Below are 16,751 nucleotides of genomic sequence, written 5' to 3' on the forward strand. Positions count from 1 at the left end.
CCTGTGGCTTCTGAGCTGTGCTAAAATTAACTTTGACACTTCCCGATGAGGGCAGACACACAATTTGATTCATGGTAAAGCTAAAGGCTACATTAATGATAACAGTTTGTATGCTAGTTGGTGCTTGAAAATTGTTTGCGCTGCTAACACTTTCACAGTAATGCAGTCCGAACAGAAACAGAGATATTATGCCACTGGAACTGGATTCATGATGTGTGTAGTTTGTTGTTATAACATCTTCAGTAAGAATCTCTAACACGTTATGCTAACGCTAACACGCTAACGCTAGCAATGCTGAATGTCTCTCATTCAAAAGATAACTTTAATGAGAGCCCAAGAATGAAAGAGAAAAGCATACAGAAACTTTCATATCAAGTATTTTTTTTAAATAAAGTACTTACTTTGAATGTTTCTCACTCAACGCCTGTTGATTGCTGTCCTCCTGATGTCCAACTGCAGCTTGCTTTTTTTTTTTTAACTGCCGCTTGCTCTGCTCGCTGCTGTGACGTGACGCGGACGGTTAAATTTCAAATCGTGGGCGCGTTTGAAAAAACAAAAAAATTGCAGATCTGCTCTGCTTTACGGTGTGAATATTGAGCATTTTGTTGAGAAAGTTGTTGAAAATTGTAATTCATAGTGGTTAAGAGTAAGACCACATGCGCTTCAACTGGGAGCAGCAAAGTCTGGTAGCTCTGAGTTTTTACTCAACATTTGCTTTATTTTTGTTGTGTTTTTTGTTATCTACTGATGGATGCTTCTGTGGGGAGAAGAGATTCTTCAGAGATGAGCTTCTTTCATTGAAAATGGACAGATCTGGAGGTTCACTGTTCTTTTGCCGTCCATCATGGCGTCCGTAGCTACCGCGAATGGAACGTGACGTCACGTGCAAGGGGTCAATAGCCTATTCTGGATGGCCTGGATCATCCACTTCATGGCACCTTGACTGACCAGGAAAGCAGCGGTGGTGGACGGCTCCTCTCTCCTTGCTGCAAGATGGAGGAATATAGTAGTGGGGCAGATACCGGTAAGCAAAATGATTTGGCCCCTCCACCAATGATCCTGATCCACCCAGCTGCCCCTTCACCATCGGTCCTGCACCATCCAGCAGTCCTGCTCCACCTGGCGGCCTTGCTCCATCCAGAGGTCCTGCTTTGTGTCATTGTCGTGTGAGCTACTGGACTAATTTGAATTTCCCTCCTAGGGATGAATAAAGTATTCTCTACTCTACTCTACTCTACAGACCCGGATGTTGATAACAGCTAACCCCGGACTCAAAGGGGAATAGCACTAGCGTATCTTAACAAAATATTGGTGAAATCAACGAGTTTCGCAGCAGATAATGTGTTATTTAGAGGCTGCATTGCGCTGCCCCATGTACTCGCATTATACAGATATACGCGGCTCTCGGCTGGAGCTAATTTTGTCAGAACGACTTGTAATGACACCAAAGTTATCTGGGTGAGTAAATGATCGTATTTTATGCTAGAAAATAAGGTCCAGATTGTAAAAAATGGCAATTCCCCTTTAAGGATAAAATACATACTGTTAAAACCATATTTATGTACTTTTATTGGAAAGACACAAATACTTGCATTAATTGCTTTTAAATGTAAAAAGAACAATGTTTATTGTCCTGAAAAGTTACACCATTTTATATTAAAAACACTGAAGCTGGATCTATTTTCATCGCAGCAATTGCTCATAAATTAAAATATAACATTGTGATTTTTTATTATTATTTTAACAATCAATGTTTATTTTGTATTTATTTCGTAAAATATCATGTCTAGGTAAAGAATCTGTTTGATTTGAATTGGTTTTCAGCAAAAACACCTGCAGTCATCATCATTTTGGACTCTAAATTACAGAGTATGAAGCAACAATGGCAAATGAAAAAAAGACTGTATTCAGTAGTCCAGTGCACACTGGAGGGCCACTCCACGTTTGATCCAGTGTCCCTGACTGCGATCCGTAGGCAGCTCCACTGCAATCACGTAGTTGGTGGAATGACCGGTGGTGGACAGTGTCCCAGCGCGCGTCAGTGTCTTATAAATGGGACAGAGGTAGACCCCAGAGGTGGGAGGTTTGCGGTCAGGTTGGGGGACCAGCCAGATGACGGCCATCTCCGTGTAGAGCTCCTTGGGCCTGGACTCCGTGAGCTGACCCGCCTCGTTATCCCAGCGAGCCCCCTCCAGGAAGAGGCCGTGGATGTAGCAGCCTGCATCTGGTTTCTGTCTTATTTCTGACAATGACTTCCCTATCACCTGTGGGAGAACGCATTACAAAAGAGATGGGAAGGAAACAGGTTAAATTTAAAGGGATAGTTCAACATTTTGGCAAATAATCCCGATAGTTTTAGGAGTAGGTTGCAAGGGTGCAAGCTATTTTTAGAACGGCGGAGCAGAGCCGCGAGCTGCTCAGAGCTACGCTACGGAGGCTAATGGGATTTCTTGGTTTCCCTCATCAAACTCATCAATGCTATTCACCACGCTATGAGATAATAACAGACCGTTACGGGACAGAGTTGTTTTTGAGGGAAATGCAGAGACTGCTTGCTGAAAAACTGCCGCTGATGGGAACGCGCATCAGCGAATTTACCTCGAAAACAACTCTCATCGTCTCATCTGTTATTATCTCATAGCGTGGTGAATGTGCAGGTCACAACTTGTCCACCAGAGCGTTTTGGAGTTGTTGGATTGTGTATTTGATGAGTTTGATGAGGGAAACCAAAAAATCCCATTAGCCTCTGTAGCGTAGCTCTGAGCAGCTCGTGGCTCTGCTCCGCCGTTCTAAAAATAGCTTGCACTGACAATTAAAGGTAACGAACCTACTGCTAAGACTTGAACTATCCCTTCAATATTTAAATGAGAACAAAATATTGTATACATTAACATGCATGCAGCAGATATTACTTAATCCTCTAAATCTGTAATATAAAACTTGAAAATATCATTTCATTTTGACCTCAAAGTCAAATCCAATAGTGTCGATGGAGATGCTGGAGCGACGGGCGTAGTTCTGGAGGGTGCCGGTGAGAAACGCCTGCGGGAAGAAGAAGCCACTAATCCAGAAGACGGGGGGGATGCCCTCATCGATCCACCCCCGCACAAAACTGATCCTCTGAAGCAGGTCGGACACCCAGGAGGCCAGAGGCTTCAGAGACGGGTAGGCCTGCAGGGAGAGTTCAGGTTTGTGAATAATCAAGAAGGGGCTGTAAATGGGTTATGTACAGTGACGGCTGGTATCAATGGGCTAGTGGGGCTAAGCCCTCCCTGCATTAACCTACACAACAAAAGATGAGAAAAAAATATTTTCTAAATAATATACAAAAGATTGTGCTAAGTCTTAGTGAAATCCGAAGTGGCAACAATATCAAATAGTTTCAAGAAAAACACAGGATATCTCTAAATGGGCTAATTTTAATCAGCCCCAGCTCACCGAGTCTGCTCTCATTCATTTTCCGACCAAAGATATTCAATAAATGGAAAGATACTCCATGAGCGGCTGCTCCAATGATATGAAATAGTATACACTTCCTGTCTCTCTAAGTGGGCGTGGCCAACCGTCACCCCACCTCGTCTGTGATCGTGTGTGTGTGGATTTATACAATTTGTAGGTAGATGAAAGTGAGATATTTATATTTTCTTATGATAACATTAAATATTTACACTACTAACAGTAATATTTAGCATGCCAAAAATAATTTAAATCATTTTCACGGGAGTTCGCGGCCGTTTGTTTGACGTTGCCTAGGAGATCTGTGCCAAATCTCGCGAGAGTGTGTCGTAGAGACAGAGACAGGTCTTGAACAAAGTGGATTTTCTCCGGATCTCTCCGTCTGAAAATTACCATTTTGGTGTCAAACTGTTCAGAAGAGATGTGGCTTGTGAAAAATGAGTCCGAAATTTGCTTCAGTGACCGTGGGGAGAAAGGCCCGACCATAATCGGTGTTCACATTAAATTGTCCCATAGGAATCAATACACTCCAAGCTGCCTCTGGTCTCTCTAAAGGGGCGTGGCCGTGCAGAAGCCCACGTGACATGCATACAGGAAGCTAACTCGTCATGAAAGGTCTTGGTTTATAAACCGTCTTTGTTCCGACTGTGGATGATTGACAGGTTCCATGTCCCGCCCTCGCCATTGACCGACTGTTGGGGCTAATTTCATTCAGCCCACAGGCCGATCGGCTCTGACCAATCAGCAGCGGGCTGACGCAGGGTCAGTGATTGACAGGCGTCATGACCCGCCCCCTTGGTTTACTTGTCATTGGGGCTAATTTCATTTAGCCCAACACCGCTGTTTTCAGACCAATGACAGGAACCGGAGGAAAAGTTGTGTTGTTGTGGGAGAGAGAAGACAGAAACAGCGGCGCTAGGCACTAGCATCACAGGTAGCAGCATACTTTGCTGCTCTAAACTGTATTTGCTAACATGAACGAAAGTTTCTAAACCCACCAGGAGCACCACAAAGGCCGTCGATATGAGCTATAAGCATATTGTCTTTTTTTTTTTTTTTTATTGATTGAGCATTATCGTCGTGTGTGTGACTCTGTGTGCGTGCGTGCGTGCATGTGTGAGAGAGAGAGGGAGAGGGAGAGAGAGAGAGAAACTGTGTGTGTAGGTAACGTTAGGCTATGTGTGAGTGAGTGTGTGAGATAACCAGGTGAAGTTTTTTTTTTTTTTTGACTAGACCCTTCTACTTAATACAGTGTGTAGGCCTAGTTAGTTGCTATACTTTTGTGCCAGTCAGATGAGATGTAACTTTTAGCTACTGTGTTAACCATTTAATGGGTAGGCTATAATTTATTTATTAGCCCACCCAACTAATTTCACCACCAGCCGCCACTGGTTATGTATATATTATGACATCTGATCATAACTGGTACGTGTGTGTGTGTGTGTGTGTGTGTGTGTGTGTGTGTGTGTGTGTGTGTGTGTGTGTGTCTGTCTTGCCTTCGCTTTCCACATGTCAGGCACGGCGTTGTTGAACAGGCTGTTGGCCATAAGCTCCAGCTCTGATGACATCACCACCAAACCCTTCAGAGCCTTGACGATATCACCGAGACTCTGGGAGATGACCGCCAGCAGTTTGTTGTATCTGAAAGACACGGCATATACAATGACGTGTGATTACTGGGATCTAATTCAACTAGTTGTACAATAAACAATCGCAAGAACATGTGCATTTCTTGTGTTTATTCATTTTTTACCAGCAACTGACGTGTGTTTTTATACCCATGTGGTTTGCGGTGTGATGTACTGTGTACGGTAATTGCTACCTGATGACTTCCTGGATGAGCACAGTGTTCATGGATTCTTCATAGAGGACCGGGTACTTTTCCATCACCTCCTGGATGCTGAAAGGCCGCGGGATCTTTTCAGCAATGCCTCCCACTATCTCCTCCACGATCTGCGGCCCAGAAGGAGGCAGATTACAGATGGAATTTAACAAGTCCTAGAGCCCTGACACTACCTGACATTTTGCTGTCAAGAGGCGCGTTTCCACTGCAGGAACTTCGGGGTAATTTTACGGGGCCAGGGGCCGTTGGTGCGTGACTCCACTGCAGGAGCTTCCCCCGTGGGGCCATTTACTGGAACATTTACGGGGCCAAAAAGAGTCCCTGCCTGGGGGTAGGTACTCAGATCGGCCCCGAAAAATTCCCAGGTGGGGCTTGAGATTTACTCTGTGAGGATTGGACAGACTCAAAACGGGATATGGCGCCAAGAGGCATTTTTAAATCCCAGCGTTATCTTAAAAAAAAAAAAGCATTTTCACGGAAAAAAGAGAATAAGTCAGTAAAAGACGTATGAGAATAGTCGTAGTAAAAGAAAAGTATGATAAGTTTGCTCAATGTTGCAAGAGCCTGGTTTGCAGTGGAGACACCGCCGAGAGGGCCGAGTGAGAGAACGGTTCCTGTAAAAGTTCCTGCCCCCTCCCTTTACCAGGAACTCCTGCAGTGGAAGCGCACCTAGGTACGTTTTCCTAAAAGTGTTTTTCCACAGTTTGTGTTTGATTAAAGCAGAAGTAAGTGGTCCGGTCGTTTTCGCTAATGCTGCGTTCCAGGCAGGCTTTTGAAATCGTAAATTACAGCTTCAAGTCACAACTTACGACTTTGTAGCGTTCCAGGCAACCCACTCGTGTTTTTCCGACCTGTTTTACCGGTGAAAGTCACTATAACAGCCACTCGTAACTTCCGACCGGTGAACTCGTACCAGATCGAACTGGTACGACTTCACGGTCGGAAAAATACGAGTTTCCTTGAACACACCATAACAGTCCTCGTCCCTATGTCGCCACATTCACGGCGTCCCTTGGCTGCACACACAGCCCTGCATGCCGTTCTCTCTCCTCATTGGATAAAAACTGTAGGATACGATAAATGTTTTCTCCTGGGCTCAGAGCAGAGCAGAGTGACTGACAGACCCGTGTTTCAGACCAAACACTCTATGTAAGTGATTGCTGTCGGAAGATATAACTATTTAAGACTTATATTAACACAAATATATCACTTACTTCTGCTTTAATATACTCAAACAAAGAACAGACACAGTAAACCAGTGTTGTTTGTACCTCCTCTTGACTTTTCCCGCCTGCAGAGGCAGCTCGAGGCTGCAGACGAACCACGGCTCCCAACAGGGCGAAGGTCTCACTCTGGGCGAAGCTGATGTTCGCGTTGTCATGGAGACCAAAGATCTCGGGTGTATCGTTGATGGGTAAACCACGAATGTACGTCAGGTAGCCCTAGGGGGATGAGAGTTTCCATTAAGACTGGTCACTGGAGACTGTCACGACTGCCATCAGTCAGTCTGACAGTCAGCAGGTCACAAGCTGCTGTTCTCTGATTTCATATGTGCGACATTTAAAAAGTAACACAAGAGAAAATCCAGGTGCTGTAGTCTGGACTCAGCATGTGCAACTCCTGTGTTACTGCACGTCGTGAGTTTTTTTGCAACACAACATATACTTACAGTCTCACTTCTTACATTTCCTTGTTTGTTAAATGCAGCAAGAACAAAGAGAAAAGTTTTAGTTATTGTGAACTCATCGGAGAACAAGCGCACACAGAATATTTCTAATTTGTACATTTTTTTTGGTTTTAAATGGCACAATATGAGGTGACACAAATAACGCAGTTCTGTCATAATTTAGATAAACATTGCCTTCTTGTTTTTCTGTTGCTTAGTTGCATAAACCCTGTAACATCCTGTTGGATGACATGGTTAATGACTCCACAAAATACACAGTATCAAGGTGCAAATCTATTGTACTAATCCTGTGATCGCTCTCTATCTTCCAGTGTCTAACCTGGATGTCCAGACTTCTGTCTATCTGCCGGTAGACTCCAGACTTGGAGTAGACATGATCTTCTGTGAGAACAGCGGGACAGTAGAAATCCTCCAGCACACTGAGCAGACAGCGTCTGTCCCAATCATCCGTCACACGGCCGCCATAGTTTATCTCCCCTGCGGTGTACTTCAGCACCTGGACGGGTGGAGGAGGAACATTAACACACTGTATGACTGAGAGAAATGACAAGAAACATTTCACCGTGAAATAACAACAGACACAAAATGATTGACAGGTTACGGAGACAAACGCTGAATGATAAAACAGCTGCAAAGGAGGAAAAGAGAACAGAGGGATGATGACAAAACAATGGAGAAAATTAGGCTTTGTTAATAACCTTGTAGGGAATGTCCTGATACTCGTCCAGGAACATTTTGAGTTGGCTGATGCAGATGTTCAGGTCTCCGTCTGTGTACTCGTAGGGGATGTTGAAGCCCAGAGGGCCGAACTTCCTTCGCTCCAAAGCGATTCCATGGAACAGACACAGAGACAGAAGCAAAGACTTGAGGTCTGTTACCTGCAGAGGAAACATAAAGAGGCACGTGTGAGGACGTAACACAACACAAAACAGCAGAGGAATGCAGATTTTTGAATCAAGAGGAAACGATGAGGAGGCGTAACAGAGGAAGAGACGGACCTTGGTGGAAGTGGCGATGAAATCGTTAGTGAGCCTGAGGTATGTTTTCTGTAGGTTGGCCTTGATGCCCCGGGGAGGCTCGATGGTCATCTTGGAGCCATTTTGGAGAATGGACACTGGGAACCTGTTGCTGGGAAGACTGGTGAGCCACAGGCGGAAGTCCTTGTGCACCTGTGGAGAGGATCGGACGTGTTCAGTGTCTTTGGTGAGTCTACACGGCATCAGTCTGTTTGTGTGACCTAATTCTGCCTCCGTGAATTGCCTTGTGAATTTTAATATTTCCTGTCCTAAATGTGCCTGCTTCTATTGTGTCAAGCAACACGACGTCATGCCTATTTTCATGGAAGTGGCAATAAACTATATTAAAAGTGAATTCTGTCTTTTGTGTGTGTGGTTTGTGTCCGTGCTCTTATGTACGCCTCGGTTCTGACCTTTGCCGGGTTTATGTTTTCAATCAGTCTTTCCAGTGAGGGCATCCAGCTTGGAGCCAAGTGGCAGTTCTGGAAAAACACCCACTGACCCTTTTCCATGGCAGCGTGCATCAGAGTCTCAGCCCAAGGGCCCTGAGTCACACACACACACACACACACACACACACACACACACACGACAGCAGAGAAGAGGACAGATATGACTACAGATGTGAGGACAACATCAAGATGAATATCAGGCTTTCAGTTAAGAGACAACATTTAGATTTCCTAACGGTCTGGCTCTCAATCCACTGTGAACACGGTAAACTGAAATACAGCTGCTTGTGTTCATGGTCAAAGAATCTGGTTTCATCTTAAAAACCTACACAGTGTTTACGCTTGTTGTATGCCTTAAAGGAGAATTCCGGCCATTTTTGACCCCTAAATTGTTTTCCTAATGGTCACCCAGTGTTGGGGGGAGCAGAAAAAGAGGTCAGAGATATTTTGGACATTACCACTGCACTGCTCGACCGTTTATTTTTGTAAAGAAATCATCACAACAAGGAAAAAGTGTTTGTTTCCGTGGCGGGGAGAAGGCGCTCTGCGATCGCTTAGTAATGTCTTTCCAGGATGTTTCAGAGTTCGGCTGTCTGAGGTGAGTGACCACATGCAAAAACACAAAGTTTACTGATTATACTGTACACTATATGAGTTCAGTGGTGTCTCGTGGCTCACGCCGTCTAGCCATGGTGTAACTCCAGTTTGTCTGCATCAATTTTAGTCGCGCTTTTTGCTCCCCCCAACACTTGGTGACCATCAGGAAAATGATTTCGGGGTCAAAAATGGCCTGAATTCTCCTTTAATATCTAGCATCTGTCAATCAAATTAGTATGCTACATTGTCGGAAATGGAGAAAACAAATATCACGAGGCGAGTGCACAAAGACAGAGAGTTCCCAGGTGTCCCCGTGGCTCTGACCTGGCCCTGGCCCAGAGAGATGGACCTCATCTTCTTGGAGAACTCCATGACGTCCGCAAACTTGTAGAGGTCGGCAGCGGGGTCGGTGCCAGGGGAAAGGACAAAGATGAGCGGAGTGGAGGGGGACGACTCTGCGAACACGGCGGACAGGTCTGAAGTCTGTGGGAGGATGGGAGAGAGAAGCACTGATGCATATCGAGCATATCAAGATACAGACACAAAAGGAAACAGCAACCATTAAAAAAAACAGATTTAAATAATTAAAACACAAATTGAGATAAGAACAGCTTATTGCGCACTATTGATCATCGCAAGCAGAAATATAAACATAAATCATTTTCAGTTTATTCTATACTGGATGTTTGCCGCAGACCCAGCCCTACGAGGAGCAATTATAACCACTGAGCTAGAGGCGGGACTGGCTGTCTACCTGAGGTTCAATGAAGCGCTGCCCTAAGTGAGCCGAGACAAAGTCCTGCAGGCCTTGAACGAGGCAGTCGGCCCTCAGGCAGCGCAGGATCAGCAGCTTCTGGAACGAGTCCAGCCCCGTGTCCCACTCCGCTGGGAGCGGCTCCCTGTAGACAAACACACACTCTTCGTTAGACAGTGACTGACAGCTTCTGTATTTAGGAAGACCAGATCCCAACTCACCAAATGTGGGACAGAGACTACATGTGTGTGGGACAATGTGAGATTCCAATGCATCAAGATAAAGTTTAAAATAACTTTTATTCTAACATTACTATAAAAACTTATCAATTATGTATTATGTATTTAATTTAGATTCAACTTGTCTCTTATATCTCACATAGTAAGCATGAAGCTGTCATGCCATTTCACAGTTCCTCTAAAGTTACTGTAACACACCTTAAAGGGATAGTTCAACATTTTGGGGAATTGGCCCATTGCAATAATCCCTATAGTATTAGGAGTAGGTTTGTTACCTTTAGTTGTCGGTGCAAGCTATTTTAATTTTTTGATTATGGCAATTTGCCAATTTGCCAAAATGTTGAAGTATCCCTTTAACTATGTACAATCAAACAGAACAAGCAGTCAAGGCTTTCCCAGTCTCTTGTTATAACTGCATTTTCTTTTCTTCGCCGCAGTCGTTGTCTCCCTTTCCTCCATCCTCGCTCACTTTTTTGTTGTTTGTTTGTTGTTGGTGGACGCGCCCTTAACCTGCATTAAAGTTCCACCTCCTAGTTTGATTGACATTCATGTGAATCAAATCAGCCAGTGTAGTCATGATCGCACAGCCCGACAGCCCTCACTGCTTCTGTCACACAATCAATTTTTATAAATGCCAGATTTTAACACAAAACGGGAGCCTGTCAAGAACAATGCTGGACAGCGTCTCAATTTGAAAAGTAATGGAAATGCCACTCTGTCTGCACCGTGTAAAGGAAGGAAAAGAGGCTGCGTGCCTGTGAGGCTGGTTGCTGTCAAAAATCCTCTTGAAACCCAGCTGGTGTCTGGTGAAGCTCGCCGCCAGTTTGCTGAAGGTGTCCAGAGCGCTGAGGCCCAGGACGTCCAGCCAGGCGCGCTCCGACAGCCAGCTCGCTGCCGGGTTGGGCAGCATTTGGGCGGGCATCCCCCCAGACAGCAGGTAGCGCCACTCAGTCTGATATAGAGTCATAAACATACTTGGATTAACTCAGGAGAAGATTAAAGGGATAGTTCAACATTTTGGCAAATTGGCCCATTGCCATAATCCCTATAGTTTTAGGAGTAGGATCGTTACCTTTAATTGTCGGTGCAAGCTATTTTTGGATCATGGGGCAGAGATGTGAGCTGCTCAGCTAACGCAACAGAGGTGCACAGTATTCCCATGTTTCCCTCATCAAACTCATCAAATACATATGTAATCCAACAACTCCAAAACGTGGACAAGTTCTGGCCTGCACATTCGCCACGCTATGAAATGATCACGTATAATTCTGTAAAATTACGACACATGAAGCAAGTACTCGGAACTACTTTCGCTTTTGAAATCACTCCACCCAGCAGCCGTGTCGGGAATGTAGTTCCGGCTACGCATTTGCCTACAACAACTCTGTCTCGTAATGTTACATGATTGTCTCATAGCGTGGTGAATGTGCAGGCCACAACTTGTCCACAAGAGCGTTTTGGAGGTGTTGGATTGTGTATTTGATGAGTTCGATGAGAGAAATCCAGAAATACCACGCGCAGTGCAGAGCTCATTTCCCTGCCCCGCCGATCTAAAAATAGCTTGCACCGACAATTAAAGGTAATAAACCTACTCCTAAAACTATAGGGATTATAGCAATGGGCCAATTTGCCTAATTCTTGAACTATTCCTTTAAAGCGACGAGACAACAGTACACAAACTCCACCGGCGCTCACCATGTTGATTTTGTTCTCGTTCATCATGATCCGAGCACAGAGAAGGAAGGCGAACATGAGTTTGTGCTTCTCAAACAGACTGCGACACACGTTGCTGTAGAGGCTGAAGGTGAAAAAGTTGTTGATGTTGTCGACGCGCTCCTTCACTATGTCTGCGAGAAACATGTTGAGAAAAATTAGTCATCGGTAGCAGAAACATATGTTTTACGTGCGTGTGTCCGTGAACTACTTGTAACATCTACAACTACAGAGATACAGTTACTTCCTGTGTGTACTTTCTCCGTACCTGTTTTCTCAGATTTGGTAATGCCGCCCATGAAGATGCCGAGGAACCACTCCACAGAGTACTGGTACATCGGGTCTATGATGGACAGGTCCGATATGCAGAAGAAGAGGATCTGCCCGCGCACAGCCACCGGTACATACTCCAGGCGGGTGGCGTCGATGTGCTGCTCCGTCTTCTCTGCTTCCGCCACTTTCGCCTGCCGGGAAAACCATCGTGTGTTATTAGGAAATCCAACAGGGGGGGGAAGAAGCTTGTTGGTGTTCGGTGTTGTATCGATGAAGCAGGTCGCCGACCTGGATCTCTGCAGCTTTAATTTTGGAGACGCCCAACACTTGGATGAGCTCCTCGTTGTCCACAGGGTTTCCCTCTGTGGAGCTGAGTCGCAGCAGGATCTCGTCCTCGATTTCCTTCAGGTCCTGTTTCATCTGGGCGTTGCTGATGATCAGCTGGTTCTTGGCCTCCTCCAGCTCTGAGCGCTCCGTAGCGACCACGCGGGCCAGCAGCTGGTCCTCCAGACCACTGAATACACACACGGTGCACTTTTAAAGGGACGGTTCAACATTTTGGCAAATTGGCCCATTGCCATAATCCCTATAGTCATAGCAGTAGGTTCGTTACCTTTATTTGTCGGTGCAAGCTGTTTTTAGAACGGCGGAGCAGAGCCGCGAGCTGCTCAGAGCTACGCTACAGAGGCTCATGGGATTTCTTGGTTTCCCCCATCAAACTCATCAAATACACAATCCAACAACTCCAAATCGCTCTGGTGGACAAGTTGTGACCTGCACATTCACCAACTCACCAAGAGTTGTTTTCGAGACAAATGCAGAGACTGCTTGCCAAAAAACTGGCCCCAACGGGAACGCACATCAGCGGTTTTGCATGAATTTACATCGCAAACAACTCCATCTCGTAATGTTCTGTTATTATCTCATAGCGTGGTGAATGTGCAGGTCACAATTTGCCAAAATGTTGAACTATCCCTTTAAAGAAACACTATGACAGAGTGTAGGACTTTAACCCGAACTTTCATTATATACCCAAACTCCACATGATGTGATGTTACCTGGGAGACAGAGTGAAGTTAATGAGCGTGACGGCGGAGGAGGTCTCAGGAGAGTAGTGTGGGTTCGGCAGCTTGGTGGTGATGTACATCTTGAAGCTTTCATGGTAGAGGATGACCGAGTCGCCCAGCTTCAGCTTGGTGCTGCCCTGCTGCTTAAATGTCTGAGAGGCACGAATCAATGTGTTAAGCCGAGAACAACTGAAACAAATCATTCTTTAGAAAAGATTTGTAGCACTTCTGCATCTGTCAATCTTTATTTTTCATTTTGTATGTACATTGCTATTGTTATGAATTTCTGTATTATCATCTTTATTTTTACTTTGAAGACCACCACTATTGTTTTTACATAGGGGAGGTATTTTCATAAGCCTTTTTTGGCTTCCACCTCTCCTGCACAATGTTTAATTTCACAGTTTTCATTGTTTTTATGTAGGCTACTGTATATAATGTGCAAATAAACTTAACTAACAGTGTGTGGTGGTGAAGCGTGTACAGTAACATCAGCGTACAAGTGATTTTCATTTGATTTTGGTTTGTTTCATCAGTGTGTGTGTGTGTGTCGTCACCTGTTGCAGCAGGACGGGCTCCAGAACAGGATCGAGCTCCTCTCCTACGTTTTCCAGAAGACAGGGTTGACCGAGGCAAATGGCATTTTCAAGTCTATTCAGAAAGTCGCCGTCACTGAGCTTCATAACCACTAACCCATTGTCTTGCTCCTGGTGAAGGAAAGCAAATATATATGAGCAGTAGATCACTGTAGATACTATATTTCCAAAAGTATTCGCTCACCCACCCAAATCATTGAATTCAGGTGTTCCAATCACTTCCATGGCCACATGTGTATAAAATCAATCACCTAGGCATGAAGACTGCTACAAGCATTTGTGAAAGAATGGGTCGCTCTCAGGAGCTGTGATAGGATGCCACCTGTGCGACAAGTCCAGTCGTGAAATTTCCTCGCTACGAAATATTCCACAGTCAACTCTCAGTAGTATACGTGCGTAGTATGGTAGAAAGTTACAAACATTTATTTTATTTATTTATTGGTTTATTTGGGTGGGACAATGCACATTAATGGACATATAAAAACATGTAAATGTGCCGGATTGTAGCAGCTAGTGCTAGTTTCCATCCGGAGTCCCAAAACATAAAAACAGTACAGTGTCAGAACATACAGTAGCAGTAACATCTGGGTAACATCTGGCCATGACCTTAACACATCTATCATCTGTAAAAAGGGCCTGCAAGGACTTTATTTTCTGCGCAGATTAATGTGGACTAAAAAACTTCTGGAGTTATTTTATAAGTCTTTCATCTAATCCATCTTAACCTTTTATATTGTCTCATGGTACGGCAACTTAACAGTGCAAAAACAAAAAACAGTTGCTTGCAAGACATTGTCCAAGTGGCCAGTAAATTAATCGGCACTCAGCAGCTTTCTTTAGCTGACATCTACGAGGGTCGAGTCTTGAAAAAGGCACAGGAAATCTTGTCCAGGCCTGATCCCCCTCTGTCAAAGGAGTTTGTCCTTCTCCCCTCTGGACGGTGTTAAAGGCTTCAGAGGGCCAAAAGAAATAAATAAAAATTTTCTTTTATCCCTACTGCACTCAGAATGAACAACCTGCACTAGGCTTTTAACTTGAAACGACAAAAAAATGCCTGCACTGTCTCAAGCACTCCACTTTTACCCATTTTTAGTGACAGTTACTATTGACGTGATTGTAATTGTTTTTATTTATATGACCGTCTGTGTTCGCCCAACACTGCAAAACGAATTTCCCTGTTGAGGGACAATAAAATGACTCTGACTCTGACTCTCTGATAACAAAGTGGAAATTATTGGGAACAACAGCAACTCAGCCACAAAGTGGTGTAAAGCACGCCGCCACTGGACCCTAGAGCAGTGGAGACGTGTTCTCTGGAGTGACGAATCACGCTTCTCTGTCTGGCAATCTGATGGACGAGTCTGGAGGGGGATTATGGGTGTGGGATAGTTTTTTCAGGATTTGGGCTTGGCACTTTAGTTCCAGTGAAAGGAACTCTTAATTATTCTGTATACCAAGAGATATTGGACAATTTCATGCTCCCAACTTTGTGGCAACAGTTTGGGGATGGCCCCTTCCTGTTCCAACATGATGCAAGGTCCATCGAGACATGGATGAGCCAACATCAGTGTCTGACCTCAAATCACAAATGTGCTTTTGGAAGGGTGGTCAAACATTCCCATAAACTCACTCCTAAATCTTGTGAAAAGCCTTCCCAGAAGAGTTGAAGCTGATAAAACTGCAAAAGGTGGGCCGATATCATATCAAACTCTATTAAGAATATAGGCGGATGAGCGAATACTTTTGGCGATATGTATGATATCTGTTTTTTGTAATCTGTTATCTCTCTTGTATCCTTTGCAGCTGAGCTGAGATCAGAACAGAGAGAGGAAACCGTCCTTTACCATGTTTTTGATCCACGTGTTGGCTTGTCCCTGAGGATCGATGAACAGAGCCCAGCGCAGAGAGTACTGAGCGATCACACCGTTCTCCACTGAAAGGTTGTCCTTGGGCAAACCTGATATCTAGACATACAAAAGAGACGACGTATGAGAAAAAGTAAAGGTAAGCGACTGAGTTGATTTGAGTGTAGAAGCGTGGGTCCGACCTGCCAGGACCGGATCTTGACCGGATCTCCTAGGGTGTTCATCAGGTTGGGTTCGTCGGTGTGTGGGACACTTAGCTCTGTGAAGCAACGGAGCCAATCCTCCGCCATGGCTGCCCTGTATTCTCCCTATAGAAAGGAAGAGAATATCCTTTATTGTCACTGTCACATGTACAACGAAATTAAAATGCCAAACCAGCCAATGCAGCCTTCAAGGTAAATAAAAAAAAATATATATATAAGGGAGCATTAAAAAAAACTAAAATTAATAATATTAATAATAAACAAAACAAACACACAAGCATTCATTAAATTAAATCTGCCAAATTGCACTCTCATATTGCACTGTGATTATGTTATTTGGTGTGGAAAATGTTTTTGAATCAGTTTGTCCTTGTTTTGATTGCTCTGTGCCATTTATGCACAAAGGAAATATGTATTTATGGAGATAAGCGAAAGTTCAGCCAAGAAGACTATCTCTTTAAGCACGCCTCCAAGCCTCCTCTCAGTTTTCCCGCTATCCTCTCCTCTCCTCTTCTCTTCCTTCTTCTCCTAATACATCCAATCACAGTCTGCCACCTTCTCTCTTCTACCGAACACAGTCATTAGATGTCAAAGCACTCCCTTTCTCTGCCGTCATCCAGCTGTCATTTCAGCAAAACTCTCCCCGGGGCCAAGCGCCAAAGTTTATTTTTGTGCACAATAAATGTAATTTCATCTTCAAACCTGTCTCTCTTTATCCTTATTAGTCTGTCCTGATAAGGATGAAGTTAAGTGCAGCGAAGGACACGCTAACCTAGTTACAACAGACTCACAGTGAAGGGGCCCAGGTACGCTATGTATCCTGCAGACAGAAGCACGTCGCCTGCTACGTTATTAACCATGTAATCCAGATGTTCCACTGTTTCCTTCCAGCGCACTTTTTCATCTGCCAGCCCGCCTATAAGCTGAGGAGACATAAATCACCAAACGATCATTCAATATGTCTCATTTTAGGGCCGTTTATATCCGTCG

The 16,751-nt window shown here is 44.5% G+C and overlaps 1 protein-coding gene across 1 annotated transcript in view; it reads right to left on the minus strand.

Annotated features, from left to right (window-relative positions):
* Nucleotides 1-1,883: 1,883 nt before the first annotated feature.
* The window catches only part of dnah1 (dynein, axonemal, heavy chain 1), a 38,765-nt gene continuing 23,897 nt past the window's right edge, over nt 1,884-16,751 (minus strand). Inside the window, exons 59-78 of the mRNA XM_085764346.1 lie at nt 16,553-16,684; nt 15,741-15,866; nt 15,538-15,657; nt 13,655-13,804; nt 13,089-13,249; nt 12,319-12,544; nt 12,026-12,221; nt 11,740-11,891; nt 10,800-10,996; nt 9,806-9,950; nt 9,376-9,534; nt 8,416-8,547; nt 7,985-8,155; nt 7,685-7,864; nt 7,306-7,482; nt 6,571-6,741; nt 5,279-5,409; nt 4,953-5,097; nt 2,965-3,171; nt 1,884-2,264 (exon numbers count right to left, since the gene is read on the minus strand). Coding sequence (XP_085620472.1) covers nt 1,908-2,264; nt 2,965-3,171; nt 4,953-5,097; nt 5,279-5,409; nt 6,571-6,741; nt 7,306-7,482; nt 7,685-7,864; nt 7,985-8,155; nt 8,416-8,547; nt 9,376-9,534; nt 9,806-9,950; nt 10,800-10,996; nt 11,740-11,891; nt 12,026-12,221; nt 12,319-12,544; nt 13,089-13,249; nt 13,655-13,804; nt 15,538-15,657; nt 15,741-15,866; nt 16,553-16,684 — 3,435 coding nt within the window. The 3' untranslated portion in view covers nt 1,884-1,907. The remainder of the gene's footprint in view (nt 2,265-2,964; nt 3,172-4,952; nt 5,098-5,278; nt 5,410-6,570; nt 6,742-7,305; nt 7,483-7,684; nt 7,865-7,984; nt 8,156-8,415; nt 8,548-9,375; nt 9,535-9,805; nt 9,951-10,799; nt 10,997-11,739; nt 11,892-12,025; nt 12,222-12,318; nt 12,545-13,088; nt 13,250-13,654; nt 13,805-15,537; nt 15,658-15,740; nt 15,867-16,552; nt 16,685-16,751) is intronic.

The sequence above is a fragment of the Trachurus japonicus genome, chromosome 21 (genome assembly GCF_045865225.1).
Source record: "Trachurus japonicus isolate A0001 chromosome 21, Traja_1.0".
Classification (NCBI taxonomy): Eukaryota; Metazoa; Chordata; class Actinopteri; order Carangiformes; family Carangidae; genus Trachurus; species Trachurus japonicus.